Source organism: Capricornis sumatraensis, chromosome 13, assembly GCF_032405125.1.
Source record: "Capricornis sumatraensis isolate serow.1 chromosome 13, serow.2, whole genome shotgun sequence".
NCBI lineage: Eukaryota > Metazoa > Chordata > Mammalia > Artiodactyla > Bovidae > Capricornis > Capricornis sumatraensis.
The window spans coordinates 81565860-81585579 of NC_091081.1; the positions used below are offsets into that span (position 1 = coordinate 81565860).

The 19720-nt window shown below is 43.0% G+C and overlaps 1 protein-coding gene and 1 pseudogene across 1 annotated transcript in view; one reads left to right on the top strand and one right to left on the bottom strand.

Moving 5' to 3' along the window:
• SNX9 (sorting nexin 9) overlaps positions 1-19720 on the top strand; it is a 90953-nt gene that overhangs the window by 68116 nt on the left and 3117 nt on the right. Inside the window, exons 10-17 of the mRNA XM_068984994.1 lie at positions 3190-3320; positions 7439-7542; positions 8792-8895; positions 11062-11139; positions 13781-13857; positions 14950-15039; positions 17402-17516; positions 19332-19423. Coding sequence (XP_068841095.1) covers positions 3190-3320; positions 7439-7542; positions 8792-8895; positions 11062-11139; positions 13781-13857; positions 14950-15039; positions 17402-17516; positions 19332-19423 — 791 coding nt within the window. The remainder of the gene's footprint in view (positions 1-3189; positions 3321-7438; positions 7543-8791; positions 8896-11061; positions 11140-13780; positions 13858-14949; positions 15040-17401; positions 17517-19331; positions 19424-19720) is intronic.
• Positions 811-1354, bottom strand: LOC138089927 (stathmin pseudogene; annotated as a pseudogene).

Sequence of the window (19720 nt, forward strand, 5' to 3'; positions counted from 1 at the left end):
TTATTTTGAGTTAAGGTTTGTATAAAATGTGAGCTGGTGGAGGTTGATGTTATAAATCTGGTCATCTAGTGGTTCTTGGACTGTCTATTGAAGAGAGTATCCTTTCTCTGTTGAGTTTCCTTTGCATTTTTGTCAAAAAATCAATTAAGCATATTTGCACAGGTTTATTTCTGGACTCTATTCAGTTCCATTGATTTATGTGTCTGTCCTTTTGCCAATACCACACCATCTTGGTTATTGTAGCCTTATAATATAGAAAGTCTTGAAGTCAGGTTTATAAATCCTCCAGCTTGGTTCTGTTTCAAAATTGTTTTTAGCTATTCTTTTGCCTTTCCATGTAAATTTTAAGAATCAGCATGATTCTTTTATAGTCAGATACCTATAAACAATCATGCTAGGGTTTTTATTGGAATTGCATTAACTCTGTAGACCAACTTTGGGAGAACTGAAATCTTTTTTTTTCCACTGCCACCAACAGCACTGTGCAGTTTTATTAACCATTCAAGTACAGTAGCGTCTGTAAGATCCAGACAGAATTGGGATTTAAAAGTGAGCAGATATTCAGCATCTAACAATTTGAAAGAAGCCACTACATACTCTTTTCACGGAAATGTTTTCATGGAGCCAATACAGTACTAGCCATTAACGCAGCACACCAGGTGCACTGAAGTAGGAAAGACGCAGCAAGAGACACAGCTGCATTAGAAAGACTTCAGCACTTCAGAAAAAGAGCAAAGCGCTTTTCGGTTCTCCCCGCTTTAGCCGCTAAAACAGCATCATACCATCTGGATCTGCCTATACAGCCCTACGTCAGCTTGTAGAATATTTGTCGGGAGGACAAAAGTAAAATGACACTGGCCAGGACAGCCTTTGGGTATTTAGGAAGGGGAGGGGGAGGAAGCCAGTTCTCAGAACAGATGAGTCGGCTTCAGCCTCATCCGCAGGGTCTTTGGGTCCTTTGTTCTTCCGCAGTGTGCTCGTCCTCCTCTCGCAAACGCTCGGGTTTGGCAGCCACTTGCGCCTCAGTTCTCTTCGCGGCTTCCGTCCTTCGGGTCAGCTTCTCTTCCGCCTTTTTCCTGACGTCGTTCTCCTCTGTCCCTTTCTGAAGCACTTCTTTCTGGTGCTCTCGTTTCTCAGCGAGCTGCTTCAACACCTCAGCCTCATGGGACTTGGATTTTTCTTCTGCAGCTTCAAATCTCTTCTGAATTTCCTCCAGGGAAAGATCCTTCCCCTTAGGAGGGGAAAGGGGATATCCTGGGACAGATTCTTTTGGTCAAAGGCTGAGAATCAGCTCAAAAGCCTGGCCTGAGGCACGGTTCTCTAGCTCCTTCACCTGGATATCAGAAGCAGCCATGGTGAAGAGAAGACAGCCGACCGGCAGCTTCTCTACACGGTTCGCTGGCAAGGAAAACCCTGCTCAGTCAGTCCCAGCCGCCTGGCCACCCTCGGAGAATTGAAATCTTAATGTGTAGTGTTCCAATGCAAGAACTTACATGTGTCTTATTTGATTTTCATGTTTTATATGTTTCAGCATACGGATTCTGCACATATTTTCATAGATTAATATGTAAGACTTTCATGGGGTGGATTCTATGTGAAGGAAATAAAATGGAGTACAGAGATGGGGTGCAGTCCCAGGCCAGAGCACCCGGGAATCCCCTCTTCTGGCCTGAAGGTCAACAGTTTGGGAGCATAAACACTTCTCACAGGCTGTGTGCCTCTGGTTGATTTCCACAGCACTTAGTTTTTGTGGCTTTTGTTTGGCTTTCTAGTTGCTTTTTAGGACTGGGATTCAGTTCAGTTCAGTTGCTCAGTAATGTCTGACTCTTTGCGACCCCATGAATCACAGTACACCAGGCCTCCCTGTTCATCACCATCTCCCGGAGTTCACTCAAACTCACGTCCATTGAGTCGGTGATGCCATCCAGCCATCTCATCCTGGGTCGTCCACTTCTCCTGCCCCCAATCCCTACCAGCATCAGAGTCTTTTCCAATGAGTCAGCTGTTCGCACGAGGTGGCCAAAGTACTGGAGTTTCAGCTTTAGCATCATTCCTTCCAAAGAACACCCAGGGCTGATCTCCTTTAGGATGGACTGGCTGGATATTCTTGCAGTCCAAAGGACTCTCAAGAGTCTTCTCCAACACCATAGTTCAAAAGCATCGATTCTTCGGCGCTCAGCTTTCTTCACAGTCCAACTCTTACATCCATACATGACCACAGGAAAAACCATAGCCTTGACTAGATGGACCTTTGTTGGCAAAGTAATGTCCCTGCTTTTGAATATTGCTATCTAGGTTAGTCATAACTTTTCTTCCAAGGAGTAAGCGTCTTTTAATTTCATGGCTGCAATCACCATCTGCAGTGATTTTGGAGCCCAAAAAAATAACCTCTGACACTGTTTCCCCATCTATTTCCCACGAAGTGATGGGACCAGATGCCATGATCTTAGTTTTCTGAATGTTGACCTTTAAGCCAATTTTTTCACTCTCCTCTTTCACTTTCATCAAGAGGCTTTTTAGTTCCTCTTCACTTTCTAGGATTAGCTATTGTCAGACCCACCTAGCCAGAATTTCCATCTCCAGAAACCTTTTAACTGATAGTGATTTTATTAGGCTTATAAAAATTCTGTGTCCACTTGATGTTTGGTATGTAAGGTTTGTTAAACTGATTTTCTACTTTTAAAACAGAAATATCACCCATTAAGCTCTTGTTTTATGATGGCCTTAAGTTCTTTGATAGCAGCTTTCATTATTGCATTCATGGAAAAATTGCTTTTTCTATTTTTCATTTAAGTAGTTGAAAAAGCAAAACAGGAAAAAAAACTAGTTTGTGTTACTTTTCATAATACTGAATTTAATTCTAAATTGCTTATTCCATATTATCACCCCTTTCTTGCCTGTAAGGCTTCATATGTTCATACAGGCACTGGCATGTTAGTTTATAAGAAAGAGAAAGTTTTTCATATTGAGATAAAATTTGCTTTCGGATTTGTGGAGTACCTTTCTTCTTGGCCTTTGAACATCCACTGTGTTGCTTGTTTTTAGGTTGTTGAAAAATTACCATGGTTTACCTTTTACTGAGTAACTCTCTGCTGGTAGCCGTATGAACAGCCTTTCCACTTGGGTAACAGGTAAGAGGTGATTCCTCTCAGGCAGAGTCACACAGCACTCTTGGCGTGTCTCTTGCAGGTCGCTTTGAAGAAGAGTTTATCAAAATGCGCATGGAGCGGCTTCAGGCCTGGATGACCAGGATGTGCCGTCACCCGGTAATCTCAGAGAGTGAGGTCTTCCAGCAGTTTCTAAATTTCCGAGATGAGAAGGTAGGACATTTTATTATAATCTTAGAGGATATTGAGAATTGTCACATTCATACCAAGGAAGTTAAATCATGTTGATTAGTTGGTTATTTCTAAGTAATAGTGAAGTAGTCACAGCATGTGAGCAAGGAGTCTGTCAGAAAGGTTTTCTGCAAACCAGGAACCAATTGCCGCAGTGAGGACGGGGTGAGAGATGTGATAGGATGCAGGGCTTTTTCCTCAGTGCTGTTGAATATAGGATACATGCCGAGCTGTGTAGGGTCTTTTCAGCATGAAGTGAGGGGAATAGTGTGAATGATTTCTTAGGATCATATCTTGACCTTACAGTGTAAACAGTGTAATGAAGAGTAGATTCAGAAGTGAAGCTGCTTTCTCAAAGCCACCTTGTTTGTCCAGAACTGTTGTTGTCTGTCCAGGTCTGCCTCCGCCCCGTGGGCAGTCATTCTGTCTGCAGTCACTGTTCTCATTTGAAAATCAAGAAGAAATTGGCTGCTTGGCATGTCACTATTGCTGTCTGCTTTGGAAATAGCTGTGTATCACCTTAGTCTTCCATTGTATGCAATCATTTGTTTGGTCATGCTTAGTGTAATTTATAGGTTAGAGATCATTCCATTTAAATATTTGTAGTCTTTTTGCATTTCAGAATGAATGTTTACATGTCAAAATGTGATATATAGCAGTTAAAAAAATTATGTGGAATCCCCTCCAAGTTGGTGCCTTACTGCTGTTGGTGCACAGGACTTTAACAAGGGCTTGTTTGATCTGTTTAGGATTCTGTTGAGGCAACATTTCTAGAGAATTCCCTGGTGGTTCAGTGGTTAGATTCCACGCTCTTACTGCCAAGGGCCTGGGTTCAATTCCTCGTTGGGGAACTGACATACCATCAGCTGCGTGGCATGGCCCAAAAACCCCAAAACAAACAAGAATACAGGAAGTATTTCTAAAGGTTGTGCTTTATGCAAATTATAGGCTTTTTTTTTTTTTTTGATACAAGAGAAACAAAAAAGAACTTGGAGCCAGGGCCCTTCGTTTTAGTCTTGGCTCTGCTTCTGACTACCTCCATGACCTTGACCCAAACATTAATTCCATTGGGCCACAATTTCCTCACTTGCTAAATGACAGTATAAAATTAGAAAATTATTAAAAATTGTGATTCTCTGGGCAACAGTAGCTCATATAGATGGTTGGACATAGAAAACCCAAAAGAACCTACATAAAAATGTAAATCTACATTAAAATCCATGAAACACTGCTGAGAGAAATAAAAAGAAGACCTCAATAAGTGTTCCAGCACTATGTTTTATGAGTTGAAGAACTGAGAAGATGTCCTCCATAGAAAATGTAAGCTCCAAGAATACCCAAGATACTTTTTAAAATGAAGATGAAATGGGAGGAAAACTTTTCTGGATGTTGAGACTCATTATAAAGCTAAAATATTTTAAAAGCAGATAGTAGAATAGAATGGGCCCTTGATTTATGACAAGAATGGTTCTGAGGATGGGGGGGATGGGCAGTCTTTTCTATCAGTGGTGCTCCGTTGGATGGCATCTCCGTTGGATGGCATCTCTGGGAAAAATAAACGTGATCACTGCCTTACAACAAGCTGTTGATTTTGTTAGGTTTGATGTTGGTATGTTGATAATGTTTTTAAGACATGGCCCTTATCTGTTAAAGATACATAGTAAAGTATTTATAGGTGAAATGATATTATATCTGAGATTTCCATTAAAATAAACAAGAAATAAAAGTAGGATGGAGGAGACCAGATAAAACAAGTTTGGTGAAAAGTTGATAATTTTTGAAGTTGGATCTATAGGGGTTTATTAAAATATTTTTCTTTCTCCTTTTATCCAGTTGAAAGTTTCCACTGTATTGAATCTAAAAAATAATAATTTCTGATGGTTTACAAGTTTAAATGTGAAAGACAACACAATAAAGGTTCTAAAAGGTAACACAGGAGAAAATCTTCATACCCCTAAGGGTAGGGAAGGATTTCTGAAATAAGACACATACAGGAAGAGACTGACCAATTTGACTACCCTAAAAAAAAGAACTGTGGTTTATCAGAGTCATTACAAAGGAAAAACAAGTCAAAGATATGAACGTGTATAGCCAACAAAGGGCTGGATTTTAGAATATGGGAAAACCCATACAAATTGATAAGAAAGATAAACCAATAGACAAATGGGAGATTTGGTAATGTCCCTCACAAAGCTGGCTTAAAACTCAGCATTCAGAAAACTAAGATCATGGCTTAGATGATGCATCTGGTCTCATCACTTCATGGCAAACAGATGGAGAAACAATGGAAACAGACTCTCGGGCTCCAAAATCACTGCAGGTGGTGACTGCAGCCATGAAATTAAAAGATGCTTGCTCCTTGGAAGAAAAGCTACGACAAACCTAGGAAGCATATTAAAAAGCAGAGATATTACTTGGCCTACAAACGTCTGTCTAGTCAAAACTATAGTCTTTCCAGTAATCATGAATAGATGTGAGAACTGGACAGTAGGAAAGGCAGAATGCCGAAGAATTGATGCTTTCAAACTGGAGAAGACTCGAGAGTCCCTTGGACAGCAAGGAGGTCAAACCAGTCAGTCCTAAAGAAAATCAACCCTGAATATTCACTGGAAGGACTGATGCTAAAGCTGAAACTACAATACTTTGGCCACCTGATGTGAAGAGCCGACTCATTGGAAAAGACCCTGATGCTGGGAGAGGTTGAGGGCAAGAGGAGAAGGAAGGCTAGGATGAGATGGTTGGATGGTATCACCAACTTGATGGACATGAGTTTGAGCAAGCTCTGGGAGTTGGTGATGGACAGGGAAGCCTGGCATGCTGCAGTCAATGGAGTCACAAAGAGTTAGACACAACTGAGCTACTGAACAACAACTCACAAAAAAAAAATATCTGAGTCATCAGTGAGTGTAAAGAAAAGCACTTAATCTTCGGAGTAATAAGAAATGCAAATTAAAACCACAATGAATAAACTTACCAGAAGGCTAAAATTAGAAAGACCAAGGATACCATGTGTCTTCTTGGTGAGATAAGGAGCTTCTGAAACTCACACACTGCTGGTGGGTATGAAAGCTGGTGAGACCAGTTTGGAAAACAGTTTGGCATTATCTACTTGAATAACTTTCCACGCCTGGTTATATCCCTACAGAAGTGTGTGCACACATGCACCAGGAGGTGTGTACACAGCAGCTTTATCCATACCTCACCAGGGCCACTGATGGCTGCCTGTAGTAGAGTGGGGTAAATAAACTGGGCAAGAGTCACTCTCAGGAATATTATACAACCATGAAATGGGTGAACTCCAGCTGTAACAACAGTGTGCGTGTAACTTCTCAGCATAGGTTGAGCAACTAAGGCCAGACACAAAAGAATGCCAAGTGTTGGGTTCTTAGCTAGTTCACAGACGTAGCAAAACCATGGTGTAGGGACTTCAGTGGTGAAACTATGACATGAGGAACTGAAAACCGTAAAAGAGTGGGTGGGTCATGGTTACCCCTGGAGGGGAGGGAAGGGGTAGTGACGGAGAAGGGACGAGAAGGGGGCTTCCGGAAGTCCAGCTCCCTCCTCTCTCTTGCCCTTGGAAGTAGTTACACAGGAATTCATTGTTTGAGAATTTGTTGTACTGCGTATTTTTGCTTCGAGCACTTTTCTGTGTGTGTGTATGTGTGTATATATATATATATATATATATATATATATATAACTTGTAATAACTTTTTAATACTTTATAATATTGGTTCCTATCTTATATTTAGAGAAGCTTTAATATTTTCAAGAGAACAACCTACAATTTTGAGGTGCTTTGTCAGGCTCCCAGGGTGTGTGTGTATGGGTGGGTGGGCTTCAGGAAAGGAGAAGTCCTGGCTCACCTCACTCCAAAAGGATTTGGGCTCTTAAGGACCGTTTTGCACAGCAGCACCGTTCACACTGTTCACGTGCGGGATGGAGTTGGAGATGCAGGGGTGCAGAGGGAGATGGCATGGGCACTGCCCCCTGAAAGTTAGAAGGATAAAGACAGTCAGTGAGCCAACGCTAGGACGGGATTTTGAAAGAGCTCTTCGGCTCCGCTCCCCACCTTAACGTCATAATGTTCCTCTTTACAGGAATGGAAAACCGGGAAGAGGAAGGCTGAGAAAGATGAGCTGGTGGGAGTTATGATATTCTCCACCATGGAGCCAGAGGCACCTGACCTGGACTTAATAGAAATGTAAGAGACCCTGCCAGCCTCCCCTGCTTCCCCAACCAAGCCTGCCTCCTCTGCTCGCAGGCCTTGGCCCATCTGACCACACCTGGAATTCACATCATCAGACGAAAGGGTGTGAAATGAGTGGGGTTTGTAGTCAGAAGTCAAGGAGAGCATTGCTTGTACTTCAAACACTGTCTTTCTAACCATAACATCAGTTAAAGTCCGCTTCCTTTTTACCTTGAAGTCAGTGATTTCATAGTTGACACAGTGGTTAGTAGTTATTAACAATAAAGCGTGATGACACAGCGTGGCACCGAGCCAGCTGACACCCACAGATCAGTCCACGGGCCAGAAATCTCTTTGAACATAGCCTTGAAGAGAGCAATCTCAGGCCTGTTTGTCCAGTGTTTTTTTGACCTCTTGTTTTTAATCTTGTCATCTTTTTAATGTGGGCTTGGTTGAAAGTCTGGAGTAATTCCTTTTCTGTATAAAGACTCATAAAAAATCTTGTGTGTGTTCATAGTAATAGTTTTAAGCAGCCTTTTTTCTTAATGTATAACCATTGCTTATGTTTTACCCAGTATATAGACAGTCTTCTAACTACACGGAGAGAAAATCAGTTTTAATATGTTGACTTAGGTCTGTGTTCTTTCAAACCCTACTCTGTACATATGTATCTGAAGGGAAAATGGTTGTGTAAACAAAAGTGACCTGGCATTATACAGTCTCTATTATAACCTCCTCTTTCATTTAAAAGTATATCGTGATAATTTTTTTCAAGTCAGGAAAAGCTTTTTAATCCTGAAGGAACTGGTATCTTCTGTGTCACTTCGATGCTGTGTGCGTAGGTTTATTTTCTCTGATTCATTACAGTATTTGTTGGAATGAGTGAACAGCTAGCATTAGCAACCCATACTATAGAGTCACCGGTACCTGCAGTGATTGAACTTCATTCAGTGAGATATTCAAGAAACAACTTTATTTACTTCAGAACAGTTTTCGTTAGAATTCACAAGGAATTGGAGGGCGAAAGGAAGCAGAGTTAAAATATAAGTGGCAGATGTTGAAACAGTTCTTTCAAAACCTGAATCCAGCGGGGTTTTAAGACTAATTTAGTTACAGCGCAGTTGCTAGGTACACAAGTACCTGTGGTCAGGCTTGCTGTGAGCTCCCCTGAGCACGTTGGACCTTTCTCCGCTCACACCTCGCACTGTCTGGACGTAGGGTAGTGAAGTCGGGGACACAACCTCCTCGTGTTTTTGCCCCGCAGAGAGCAGAAGTGTGATGCCGTCGGCAAGTTCACCAAAGCCATGGATGACGGCGTGAAGGAGCTGCTAAACGTGGGGCAGGAGCACTGGAAGCGGTGCACAGGACGTAAGTGCTCCCCGGCGTCCCCCCTGGGAGCCAGGCCCCCGCAGGCAGAGACACGCCCAGTGAGCGCACTCTGAGGAGCCTCACTTCCCAGCCCTTGTTGCAGCACAGAAAACTGGCTTGAGCAAAGCCAGTTCAAGAACCCCCGTAAAAAAAGCATCACGTTCACTTAAATATTTCCAGTTATGTGGGGTTTGTCATCTATGGAAGAGTCATCCTTTCTGCCCGCAGAGAAAGCGCCCATGGTTATTTTTAATCTCAGGATCTTACTTTTAATAGTCATCCCTTTAGTGAGTTGTGTGTTTGACTAAGCTCTAATTTTAGGAAAGCCTGGTGGCGGGTGGTGGTAGAAAGCCCAGGGCCTGGGGCAGCCCCAAGCAGAAGTGCCACCGTCTGCTCTGCTCCCTGCCTACTGTGCTGTGCCCTCCCTGCCCTCTGTCCACTGGGCTGTCTTCCCGTATCTCCCAGACCCGGCCGCTCTGCCGTCCAACAGCCAAGGAGAGAAGCACGGTCCAGTGTCAGCTGTGGGGGTCACACCTTGGCTGCTGTGGTGTGAAGGGTGGCCAAGTTGAGTACTTTCAGCAGAAACCTGCAGCCCAACAAAGCCTAAAATGTTTCCTGTCTGGCCCTTTGCAGGAAAAGACAGGCCTTACAATGGCCTTCCACCATTGATGTGATATTTTATATCAGCGGAACCGTTGTCATGTACCAGCTGTTCATGCTCGAGGGGCAGACACCAGGAGTAATAACACTGGCTCCTTTACCATGGCAGAGAAATACTGAAAATAGAACTGAGCCTGAAAACATGACCTATACAGATGCAGCATCAGAAAACAATCTGTTTCAGGCCTTTGGTCACAGGGAATAACTCATGAGCAAAAAAGGGAGTGATACTTCTCTAAAATGTAAATGAAATAATTTAATTTTTAAAATAGTAACTAAATTCAGCTGTTTCCCCTTTTTAAAGAAAAATTTAAAGGAGTGCAAATCTTAAAGTTTATAAGGATATCACAAAAATCTGGGATCATGGCTTCTATTAAAGAATCAAATCCCTTATGTCTAACATCTGGTCAACTCCATGTCCTGTAAAATCCACAGACCAAACTTAGGAAATAGTAATAGCATTAGGCTGCTCTATTTTAGGGGACAGGAGGTTGAAGTGTTTTGTTTAGAATTTGATTCAACCATAGTGTCTTTCCTCTCACAAAAGAGTTTTTAATCCCCGGTGTAAAGGCAAAAACTGAGTTACCAAAGGGTGAACAATTTATTAAAGTTAACCAAGCTAATGTAATCTGAATTCATGTTTCCTATATCTTAACAGCTTGTAGACCGTTTGTCAAATTTCTCTGTCCTGGAATTTTTTTAAAAGAAACATTTGAATCATTTTTCTTTATTAATAGCATAGTCTCTTCAAATACAACTAATGGTTTCTTTTGAAGAGAGCAGATGTGTTTCAGGAAACTATGTACAGATTGCAAATAAAAGTAGCCCAAGATACAAAGACTCTTCTCTGGAGAGTTCTCCAGAGTGATCCTAGAAGCCTAGGATTTAGCACTAGAGGAGCATTGGAGATGATTTAATTAATCATTATTATACAGATGAGAAAGCTAAAATCCCTCCTCCCTGGTCCTGTGAGGTTCCACTGCCGTTTTTCTCCATACCCCGTTGCTTTTGGTCGTGTTTTGTTTTGTAAATAATCACTCATAGGTACATGGCAGAGTGGGAGAAGCAGCGGATTAGGAATAACAGGCACCAGATCCACCACTTACTGGCCCCGTGACCCCAGCTTTCCTAACCCAGGAAGGGGAGATGGTGCATCCGCACTGGTAGAGGGGTGGTTGTGATGATCAAGTTGGTGTTGTACACACGAAAGGACTCAAACCTAGAAATCATCTTCTGAATGAGCTTTCGGTTTGTTTTGATTTCATTCAGTGAATGAGAGTGTGGGTGCTGGTGGTGGTGTTCATAATAGTGTCCACTGTTTATTGAACAATTGATTAATTAAAAATTGAAGAAAAAATCTCTTAACAACAGTTCATCTGTATTGATATTCTGTTAAAGAATATAGACTATTTTGAATCATTTCAGATTTACTATAAAAATACTTTGAGAAAATAGTTGGATCATTTCATTTTTCTCCATTTAGTGAATGACTTTTTTCTCTTTCAGCATTACCCAAGGAATATCAGAAGATAGGGAAGGCCTTGCAGAGCTTAGCCACAGTCTTCAGCTCTAGTGGTTATCAAGGTACATCTTTCTTTATTTGTTCTTTGGGCCCTGGATGTCTTACCCACACAGACCAGCCTCCTCAGGCTCCTGCAAACAAGTGATAACTGCAGTGAAGCACCACTGTCAGTGACGTTTAAACTGGCTGCACCGCTCCACTGAGGACTTCTGCTGCCTCACCTATTAGTTTTGAGAAAAGTGGTAGGTGGTAATAGTTGGATTTCCAGGCTGGTGTCTTTGCCTTTCCTGTGCTCAGATTCAGCTCTTGGGTTTTAGTGAAGCAGGCGGGTATGGTGTGTGACACTCTGCCCTGCTTTCATTTCTCTGCCAAACTCTGAAGCTAAGTCTGACTATCAAGAGCCAGATCTTATCAGGGACATTTGGAGGGAAAAATCTTGACTGAGTAACAAGTTCATATTGCCTTATGTCTCTTGCTAACTCATTATTGTTTTCAGCGAATCCCATATTGTATATCTCACTTCTGGTATTTTGAGTTCATTGTGCATTTCCATGGACAACACTTGCAAGTTAGCAGTTTTCTTTTATATCTTGGTTTGTTTTCTTAATTTGGCATATGGAGCTGGTAGGAAGTAAAAAAAAGTATTTGCCAGGTGAGTGGCACCTATTCAATTTGAGGACATCCTATCACTTACAGAAATGATAGGCTTGGTACTGTCACCGTGCCATTATTCTGATATCCAGGGAGGGTAGATCTTTGGAGGTCAATGTCGATTTCCAGGTATAAGAAATGAGTCTTTTACCAAAATGTAAGACCTGTGACTCCCGTATTTGAATATTGTTGACCTGGCTGAATTGTGTCTTTCAGTTAAAACTTTTAGCTTGGGCAGGAGTTTTGAGGATTCGTTGGTCTGGCCCCCACTTTTGTAGATGAGGAACCCAAGGTCTGGGAAGATAAGCATCTTGTGGCCAAGAGACCCCGAAAAGGTGCTCAACATCCCCAGTTAGAGAAATGCAAATCAAAACTGCAGTAAGGTATCACACCACTCAGAATGGCCATCATCAAAAAGTATACAAATAATAAATGCTGGAGGAGGTGTGGAGAGCAGGGAGCCCTCCTACGCTGTTGGTGGGAATTTAAATTGATGCATCCACTATGGAGAACTGTATGGGGGTTCCTTAAAAAAAATAAATATAGAGCCACCATATGATCCAGCAATCCCATTCCTGGGCATGTATCTGAAAATTATGAAAAGATGAAATTTCTAATTCAAAAAGGCACAGGCACCCCAGTGTTCATAGCAGCCCTTTTTACAATAGCCAAGACATGGAAGCAACTAAATGTCCATCAACAGATGAATGGATAAAGAGGATGTGGTATTTATATAAATGGAATATTACTCAGCCATACAAAAGAATGAAATGATGCCATTTTCAGCAACATGGATGGCCCTAGAGATTATCATACTATGTGAACTCAGAGAAAGACAAATATCATATGATCCCATTCACATGTGGAATCTAAAAACGCGATAAAAATGAACTTACTTACAAAACAGAAACAGACTCACACACGTAGGGGAAAAAAAAACAAAAGTTGTTACCAAAGGGGGAAGGTAGGGAGACAAGCTAGAAATTTGGAATTAACAGATACACATTTGGCTCTGTTCATTGAAAAGGCCTAGAAATAGTTATCAAGTCCAAGCACTCCCAGCATCACCCACATGGCGATTTCAAAACATTGTTTCCCTGAAATAATCCAGAGCTCAGAGGGAAAGAACTCTGATGCCAACCTGAAGAACCTTCCACTGTCCTATGGAGCAAAAATTTGAGCTTAGTGAAGATAATGATTGCTATGAAATGAAGCATATCAACTTTAATCCAGACTTGCAATGATATTCTTAAAAAGTTAATCTCAGTCACCTTTGGAGGATGGAATAGAATCAACTTATAATTCTGAAAACTGTAAAAAGAAGGAAGCATCTAACCTGTTCTTCCTGTCCCTATACCTCAAGGTAACCAAAAAGCTGATAAAATTTGTCTTTATAAACATATTTCAGCTAATAAAGAAGCAGTGACATAAGTAGTATAGCACCGATTTGCAAACCTAAAATACTAAATACTTAGTATACTAAAATGAAAGACCCAGGCGATACAGGAAACAGAGGACTGTGTCGTCACCACCGAGACTCGCTCAACAGAACCTGACTCTGGGACCAAGGCACACAGCCTGGTTCCGTCCACACGTCCCCAAAGGAAGTTTGCCAGAAAAACACACAGAGGAGAAAGAACCTCTGTAGGAAACATGTCAGCTCTGTGCCACGTGAACGGTCTTTGCATCCTGACTCAAGCAGCCAGCTTGGTTGGAGACACCAGCCAGCTGTACACTGGCTGGACGGTTCATATCAGGACCAATGGTCGTTTCTTAGGTGTGAGATTGGGGTTGTCTCTATTTCCTAAAGAGCCCTTGTCTTTTAGGTAGAATGTATGGATGAAGTGTTAAATGACCAGTAAAAGGGAGAGGAAGGGAGGGGACTGAAAGATTGGACATGGGCTGTTAGTTGGGAAGTCAGGTGATGGGTAGATGAGGATTCATTCTACTGTTGTATGGTTTGCAAAGTTTGAAGTTTGCTATAGTAAAATTTTAGAAGTAATGAAAAGGAAATATAAGTTGTAACACTCATATAACTGTCTTGATTCTCAGGTGAAACAGATCTCAATGACGCGATAACTGAAGCAGGAAAGACTTATGAAGAAATTGCCAGCCTTGTGGCAGAACAGGTATATTAACATAGGCACATGGTTCCAGTTGAGATTTTATGTTACCTAGTCCACGTTTTATTTAAAACCTGTTTTAAGACAAGCTTTCCAAATGGCTGTTTTCTTCTGTCCCTGTACATCTTTATTAATTACACTGAGTAGTAGCATTTCTTAGGCCAAGCTAAAGTAAGGGATAATTCATCACCAGGAAGCCTCAATAGCTCCCAGCACCGATGGTCTGGATCCATCTCAGCCACCAAGGGGATTAGAACGTCCAGGGAAGAGCTCTGGTCCTTGTTTGGAGTCTTGCTCAGCTTCTCGGAGCAGGGGTTTCCTGGTCTGTAAATAGCGATGGAAGCACCTGCCTGGGAGTGGGCTGAGGATCAACAGCCAATAAAGAGAAAGCCCTGGTCAGGTTTCTGGCAGGCAGATTTCACTGTAGCCACCTGGCTTTTATTGGAGTCTTTAGTAGCCTGATTTCAGTATGTTCATAGATAACAGATGATGTTTCCTTAAGGGGACTAACCATCGAGGTTGTTTCAAACCCTTAAATTAAAAAAAAATTTTTTTTTTTTTTGCAGATGACAACTTGGAAATACATATTTGAATAACCATGCATTCATGTGGTCATTAACTACTCTCCTGATACTTGTGAAAAAAAAAAAGATTAATTTCTAGAATTGTGCACACCAAAACTTTAAATATTATCACAGAAAATGGAAAATTTTATTGCCACTTTTAATGATTACCAGATTTTTAGCAATTTTTTAATTTTCTGCTAAAATTTACACATTAAGCTATAACATCTTATTTGCCTCTGTGTAAACATACGGTGTTAACTAGTTTTTTTAAAATTTTGTTCACAGTGTTGTCTTTTGGGCCAGTTCAAAATAGCTAATTTTACCAACCAACCTAAAAATCCACAGTTTTATCATTTTTTCACAGCGCTCTTGGGGATTATTTTCTTACAGGAGAACTAGGCTGACTACTTCACACTCGGTAACTTCATGTCATGCCTGGCAGATTCGGCTGATAACAGCCCTTAAATGTAACCGTTTTCTCTGCTCTTGTCTGAATTCTTCCACCAATAATAGCCAGTCTTTCTTGTTACAGCCAAAGAAAGATCTCCATTTCCTGATGGAGTGTAACCATGAATATAAAGGCTTCCTGGGCTGCTTCCCCGACATTCTTGGCGCTCACAAGGTAACTTGATCCGAGGCCTTCACAGATGAGGTCCCCAGCTGAGCCAGGACCCAGGGGCAGGGCCACCTGCGGGAGCTTCGCCCTTAGGCAACACACACGCACACACACACAGACACACGCACACACACGCACACACACCCACAGACACACACACACCCGCAGACACACACACACCTGCAGACACACACACACCTGCAGACACACACACAGACACACCACACACACACACACACCCCCACAGACACACACCCGCAGACACACACATACACGCAGACACACACACAGACACACCACCCCCCCACACACTCACACAACACGCTTGCACACACAGACACACGCACACACACAAACCCACATACCCGCAGACACACACGCAGACACACACAGACACACCACCAGCCCCCACACACACACAACACGCACACACACAGACACATGCACACCCACACAAACCCACACACGCAGACACACACACACAACACGCTTGCACACACACCCCACACACAAACCCACACACCCACAGATACACAAACCCACATACACACACACAGACACACGCACACACACCCACACACACACACACAGACACACCACCCCATACACACACACACACAGACATGCACACAGACACACAACACACGCACACACACACACCCCACACAGAAACCCACACTCCCACAGACACACACAGACACACACACAGACACACCACCCCATACACACACCCCACACACACACAGACACACAAACACACACCACACAGACACAACATACACATACAGACACACCCCACACACGCACACACACGCACACACACACCCCCCACACATACACACAGCCCCCATTCACACCGTACACACACACACCCCACACCCCACACCCCAGCCCACACCCCCCTCCCACCCCCGTTAGGAGCTCCACTCCAAAACCAACCCGGAGCGGCTCGGCAGGCTGACATAGTGAGGTCCTGTCACATTTAGATGCCTGAGTGGTTGTTGAGTCTCTTCTGTCCTGTAGAAAGATTATTTGGAGGGAACTAAAAGGATGACAGATATTCCTTTATGGACACACTTAGGTCAGGTCGCAGACGTAGTTATCACGGTATCTGGTGTTCAAGCCAGTGTCAGGAATCTTACCCTCATCAGCGAGACCCTCCCTGCACACTGTGTGGGCAAGTCCTCCCAGGGCCTTTCCTGTCCAGGTGAAATCAGATGTCCTGGAATGGTCAATGTCGATTTTATTTGTTTACGTTAATAGAAAGGAAAACTATATAGTTCCCATCATAAAGGTTCTTTTTTAAACCTAAAGAAAGGTCGGTTTGGAGTGTCCTCAGATTTTGATCCTGGTTCATTTTTCTCTCTTTCAAACCTCATTACTGTGGGTGTTTTATCGGCTGTCGTACCCTAGGGTATTGTGATGTGCTTGGGTTTATTTTGAGACACTGTTTTTGTTTTCTTTGGGTATATACCCACAGGTGGGACTGCTGGGAGAGTAGATCTTAAAAATTCTCATCACAGGAAAAAAATAGTTTATAACTCACTGAGGTGATGGATCTTAACATACTTATGGTAGTAATCATTTTGCATTATACACATGTCTCAAATTCATTATGTTGTACACCTTAAACTAATATAATGTTATCTGTCAGTTACCTTGCTGTAAATGGGGTGGGTGGGAATAAAAAAATAAAATCTCAAAAAAGAAAAAAAAAAAACCTCAGAGCAGTTAGCTTGTTGTGGGAATTTGTACCTGCCTTGAGAGTTGTAGGTGGGGAACCTGATTTATACACAGGCATAAAGTTCTTCCCAGACAGCGCCCATGAGCCGTGCAATGGCACAAGTGTGGGAAGTGTTTGGCAACTTTTACAGCTGTTTCCACCTCAGCATTAATTTGAAGTTAGTCCAGAGCTTCTTACAGAAATCGCAGTAAAGCTTATGATCAGCACAGCGAGGCACCAGCTTATGAAACACTCTGCAAGAGTGCCCAGGCATATATGCTAGACTGTCCCAGATCAAATGACTTCCTAAAGCTAGCGCCTGTTTTCCAATCATGTACCACTCTCACCTGACAATGACTTACTCATATTACAGACAAAGAGTGCTGTTTAGTGTTCAGCCTTGCTGTAGCATAAAAGTGTAGATTTCAGCTCAGCTGTGTTTTACAGGAATAGCAGCGTTTTTGTTTCCAAGCGGCTTACAGGAAGTTACAGTGAGATGTGTTCCTCATGCTCTCATTTTGTGGGGACATATTCCTACTCAGTAGCAAGACAATTATAGAATATGTTGGCTTTGTTACATTGTAAACTAATGACCAATCCTTTTAAATTTGTTTTATTGATACCACCACACTTTGTATTTCACAGGGAGCAATAGAAAAAGTGAAAGAAAGTGATAAACTGGTTGCAACCAGTAAGATCACCCCCCAGGACAAACAGAACATGGTGAAGCGGGTTGGGACAATGTCTTATGCTTTGCAAGGTAAGAACGATAAGGTCTGTGTGTAGCTAGTGGAGATTTTTTTCCAAGAAAATTTTCTATTTTCCTTGCTGGAGAGAAATTCCAGCATGAACAGCAGTTAAGTTAATAAGAACTGATTCAAAATATCTTCCTAAGCCTGTTGTTTGTGGGATCTCAGTGTTAAAAGCTGTAATATTTATATTTAGTTTTTCATGCATTTACCTGACGTAACTACAAATGACAACGTGATTAAACCTGTATGTTTTAATTTCTTCTTGGAGACCCTGAAGATTCCTTTCATAAGCTTTAATCTATCCAGACTAGATTCCCAAATCCAGCTCTTAGCAGCATGTAACCTGTAGGCCCCAAGACCATAGAATGCGAAGCGAGTTTGGACATAGCATTTTTGGCATGATTTGACTGTTACTAAAAAGAAAATACTAATTTTTCCAGCAGATAGGAGCAGTGAATGGATTTTTTGTGTTTTGGAGGATGGATGGGATACATGGGCCAAGGAGGGAGCGGAAGGATGTTCTGGTAGGAACAAAGCACACAAAACACAATGGGACCAGATGATGTCATTGGCCTTTGGGAATAAAACACAGTTGCAGGTTATGGGGGTAGACTTTGGAGATTCTGGGGGGCCTCAAAAGCCTGGCAGAAGAGTCTAGACTTGCTGTGGACGTTAGGAAGCCATGAAAAGGTTTTGATGGAAAAACAAACAGAAAAAAGACTGCTCAAGGAAGAGGATTTGTTCGTGACGGAGGTGGGGGTGCAGGTTGGGGGCTGATGTTTGACAGCCCAGCCGGAGACCTGGCTCCTACCGTCTGAGGTTTTTGAGGACCCAAAGAAGATGAGGTGCTGGGGGAGAGAATGAAGGGTACTTACAGGCTTTTCCAGAGGATCCTCAGGACTAGGGAGGAAGTAGGAGAAGGGAAGAATGTGTGAAAGGTTTCCAGAATGAGGACAGTTCAGGGCAGAAACAGGGAGGCCTGAGTGAAGCTCGGGGCTTGGAAGAGTTTTGAATGGGTAAGTTGGTCCTGACCTTGTGTTTGGAGTTATCCAAACAGTTGAATGAAAGTGTTGTATAACTTCAGATAACAACCTAAAACAACAGTGAGCTTTTTACAGGAATTTATGCCAGCAGCAGTTGGCTTTGTAGGTGTGGCGTGTAGGGAAAAGGCAGAGGTGATATGGGGCCTGATAAGGAAGGCCTCTCCGATACTGGTGATGGGATGGGGGTGGCACTGAGAGGCAGAGTAGGAGAAGGGGTTCATTTGCTGAGTCGAGACATCCAGCAAACACACAGGATGGGCGTCTGACCCTCTGCCTGGGAAGAGGCCGAGTTCTGGCAGTCCTGGTGCTTGGCAGCATCAGACATCAGCTGCCCTGAAGAGGGCCTTCCTCAAGTCTCACCGCCTGCCCAGCCTTTCAGAGGTGCCTGAGGAAGCCCGCAGCCTGGGCAGTCACTGCAGCAGAGGACGTGGCGCCCAGCGGGCAGCTCGCGAGGGCCCCCGTGAACAGACTTGACGTTCCGGACTGAGGTCGTCAGTAGCCAGTGGGCCCAAGTCGGTTTCCTGCTCGGACGAGCTGTCATTTGGGTGATCGCGTTGGGCTTTAGAAGATTTAACTTGCAAATTGACAGTAATCATCCGTTTAGGGAAAAGTGTTTTTGCTGTTACCCATTCAAATTGTTTTTCTAGCCTCTTATAGCATTTTTGTCAGGAACTGGTACAGGGCAGCCTGGCTGATGATGAGTCATAACTGGACCAGAGACACAGCTGTGTTCATTTGCAGTCCAGGGGGCACTGACCAATGTCTTGGTCTTGATTGCAGCCGAGATGAATCACTTCCACAGTAACCGGATCTATGACTACAACAGCGTCATCCGCCTGTACCTGGAGCAGCAGGCGCAGTTCTACGAGACGGTGAGTCGGCCCGTCCCCCGGGCTACCTGCGCACCGCCAGAGCTCTCTGTGAAGCTAGTGCGCCTGTGGTTTTTAACCCTAACTAATGAGCCAACTAACGGGCTTCGCTGGTGGCTCAGAGGGTAAAGTGTCTGCCTGCAATATGGGAGACCCCGGTTCGATCCCTGGGGGAAGGAAATGGCAACCCACTCCAGTGTTCTTGCCTCGTAAGCTACTGTCTATGGAATCGCAGAGTCACACACGACTGAACAACTTCACTTCTCAGTAAGCCAAAGGAGGCTGAATACTGAGCAGGGA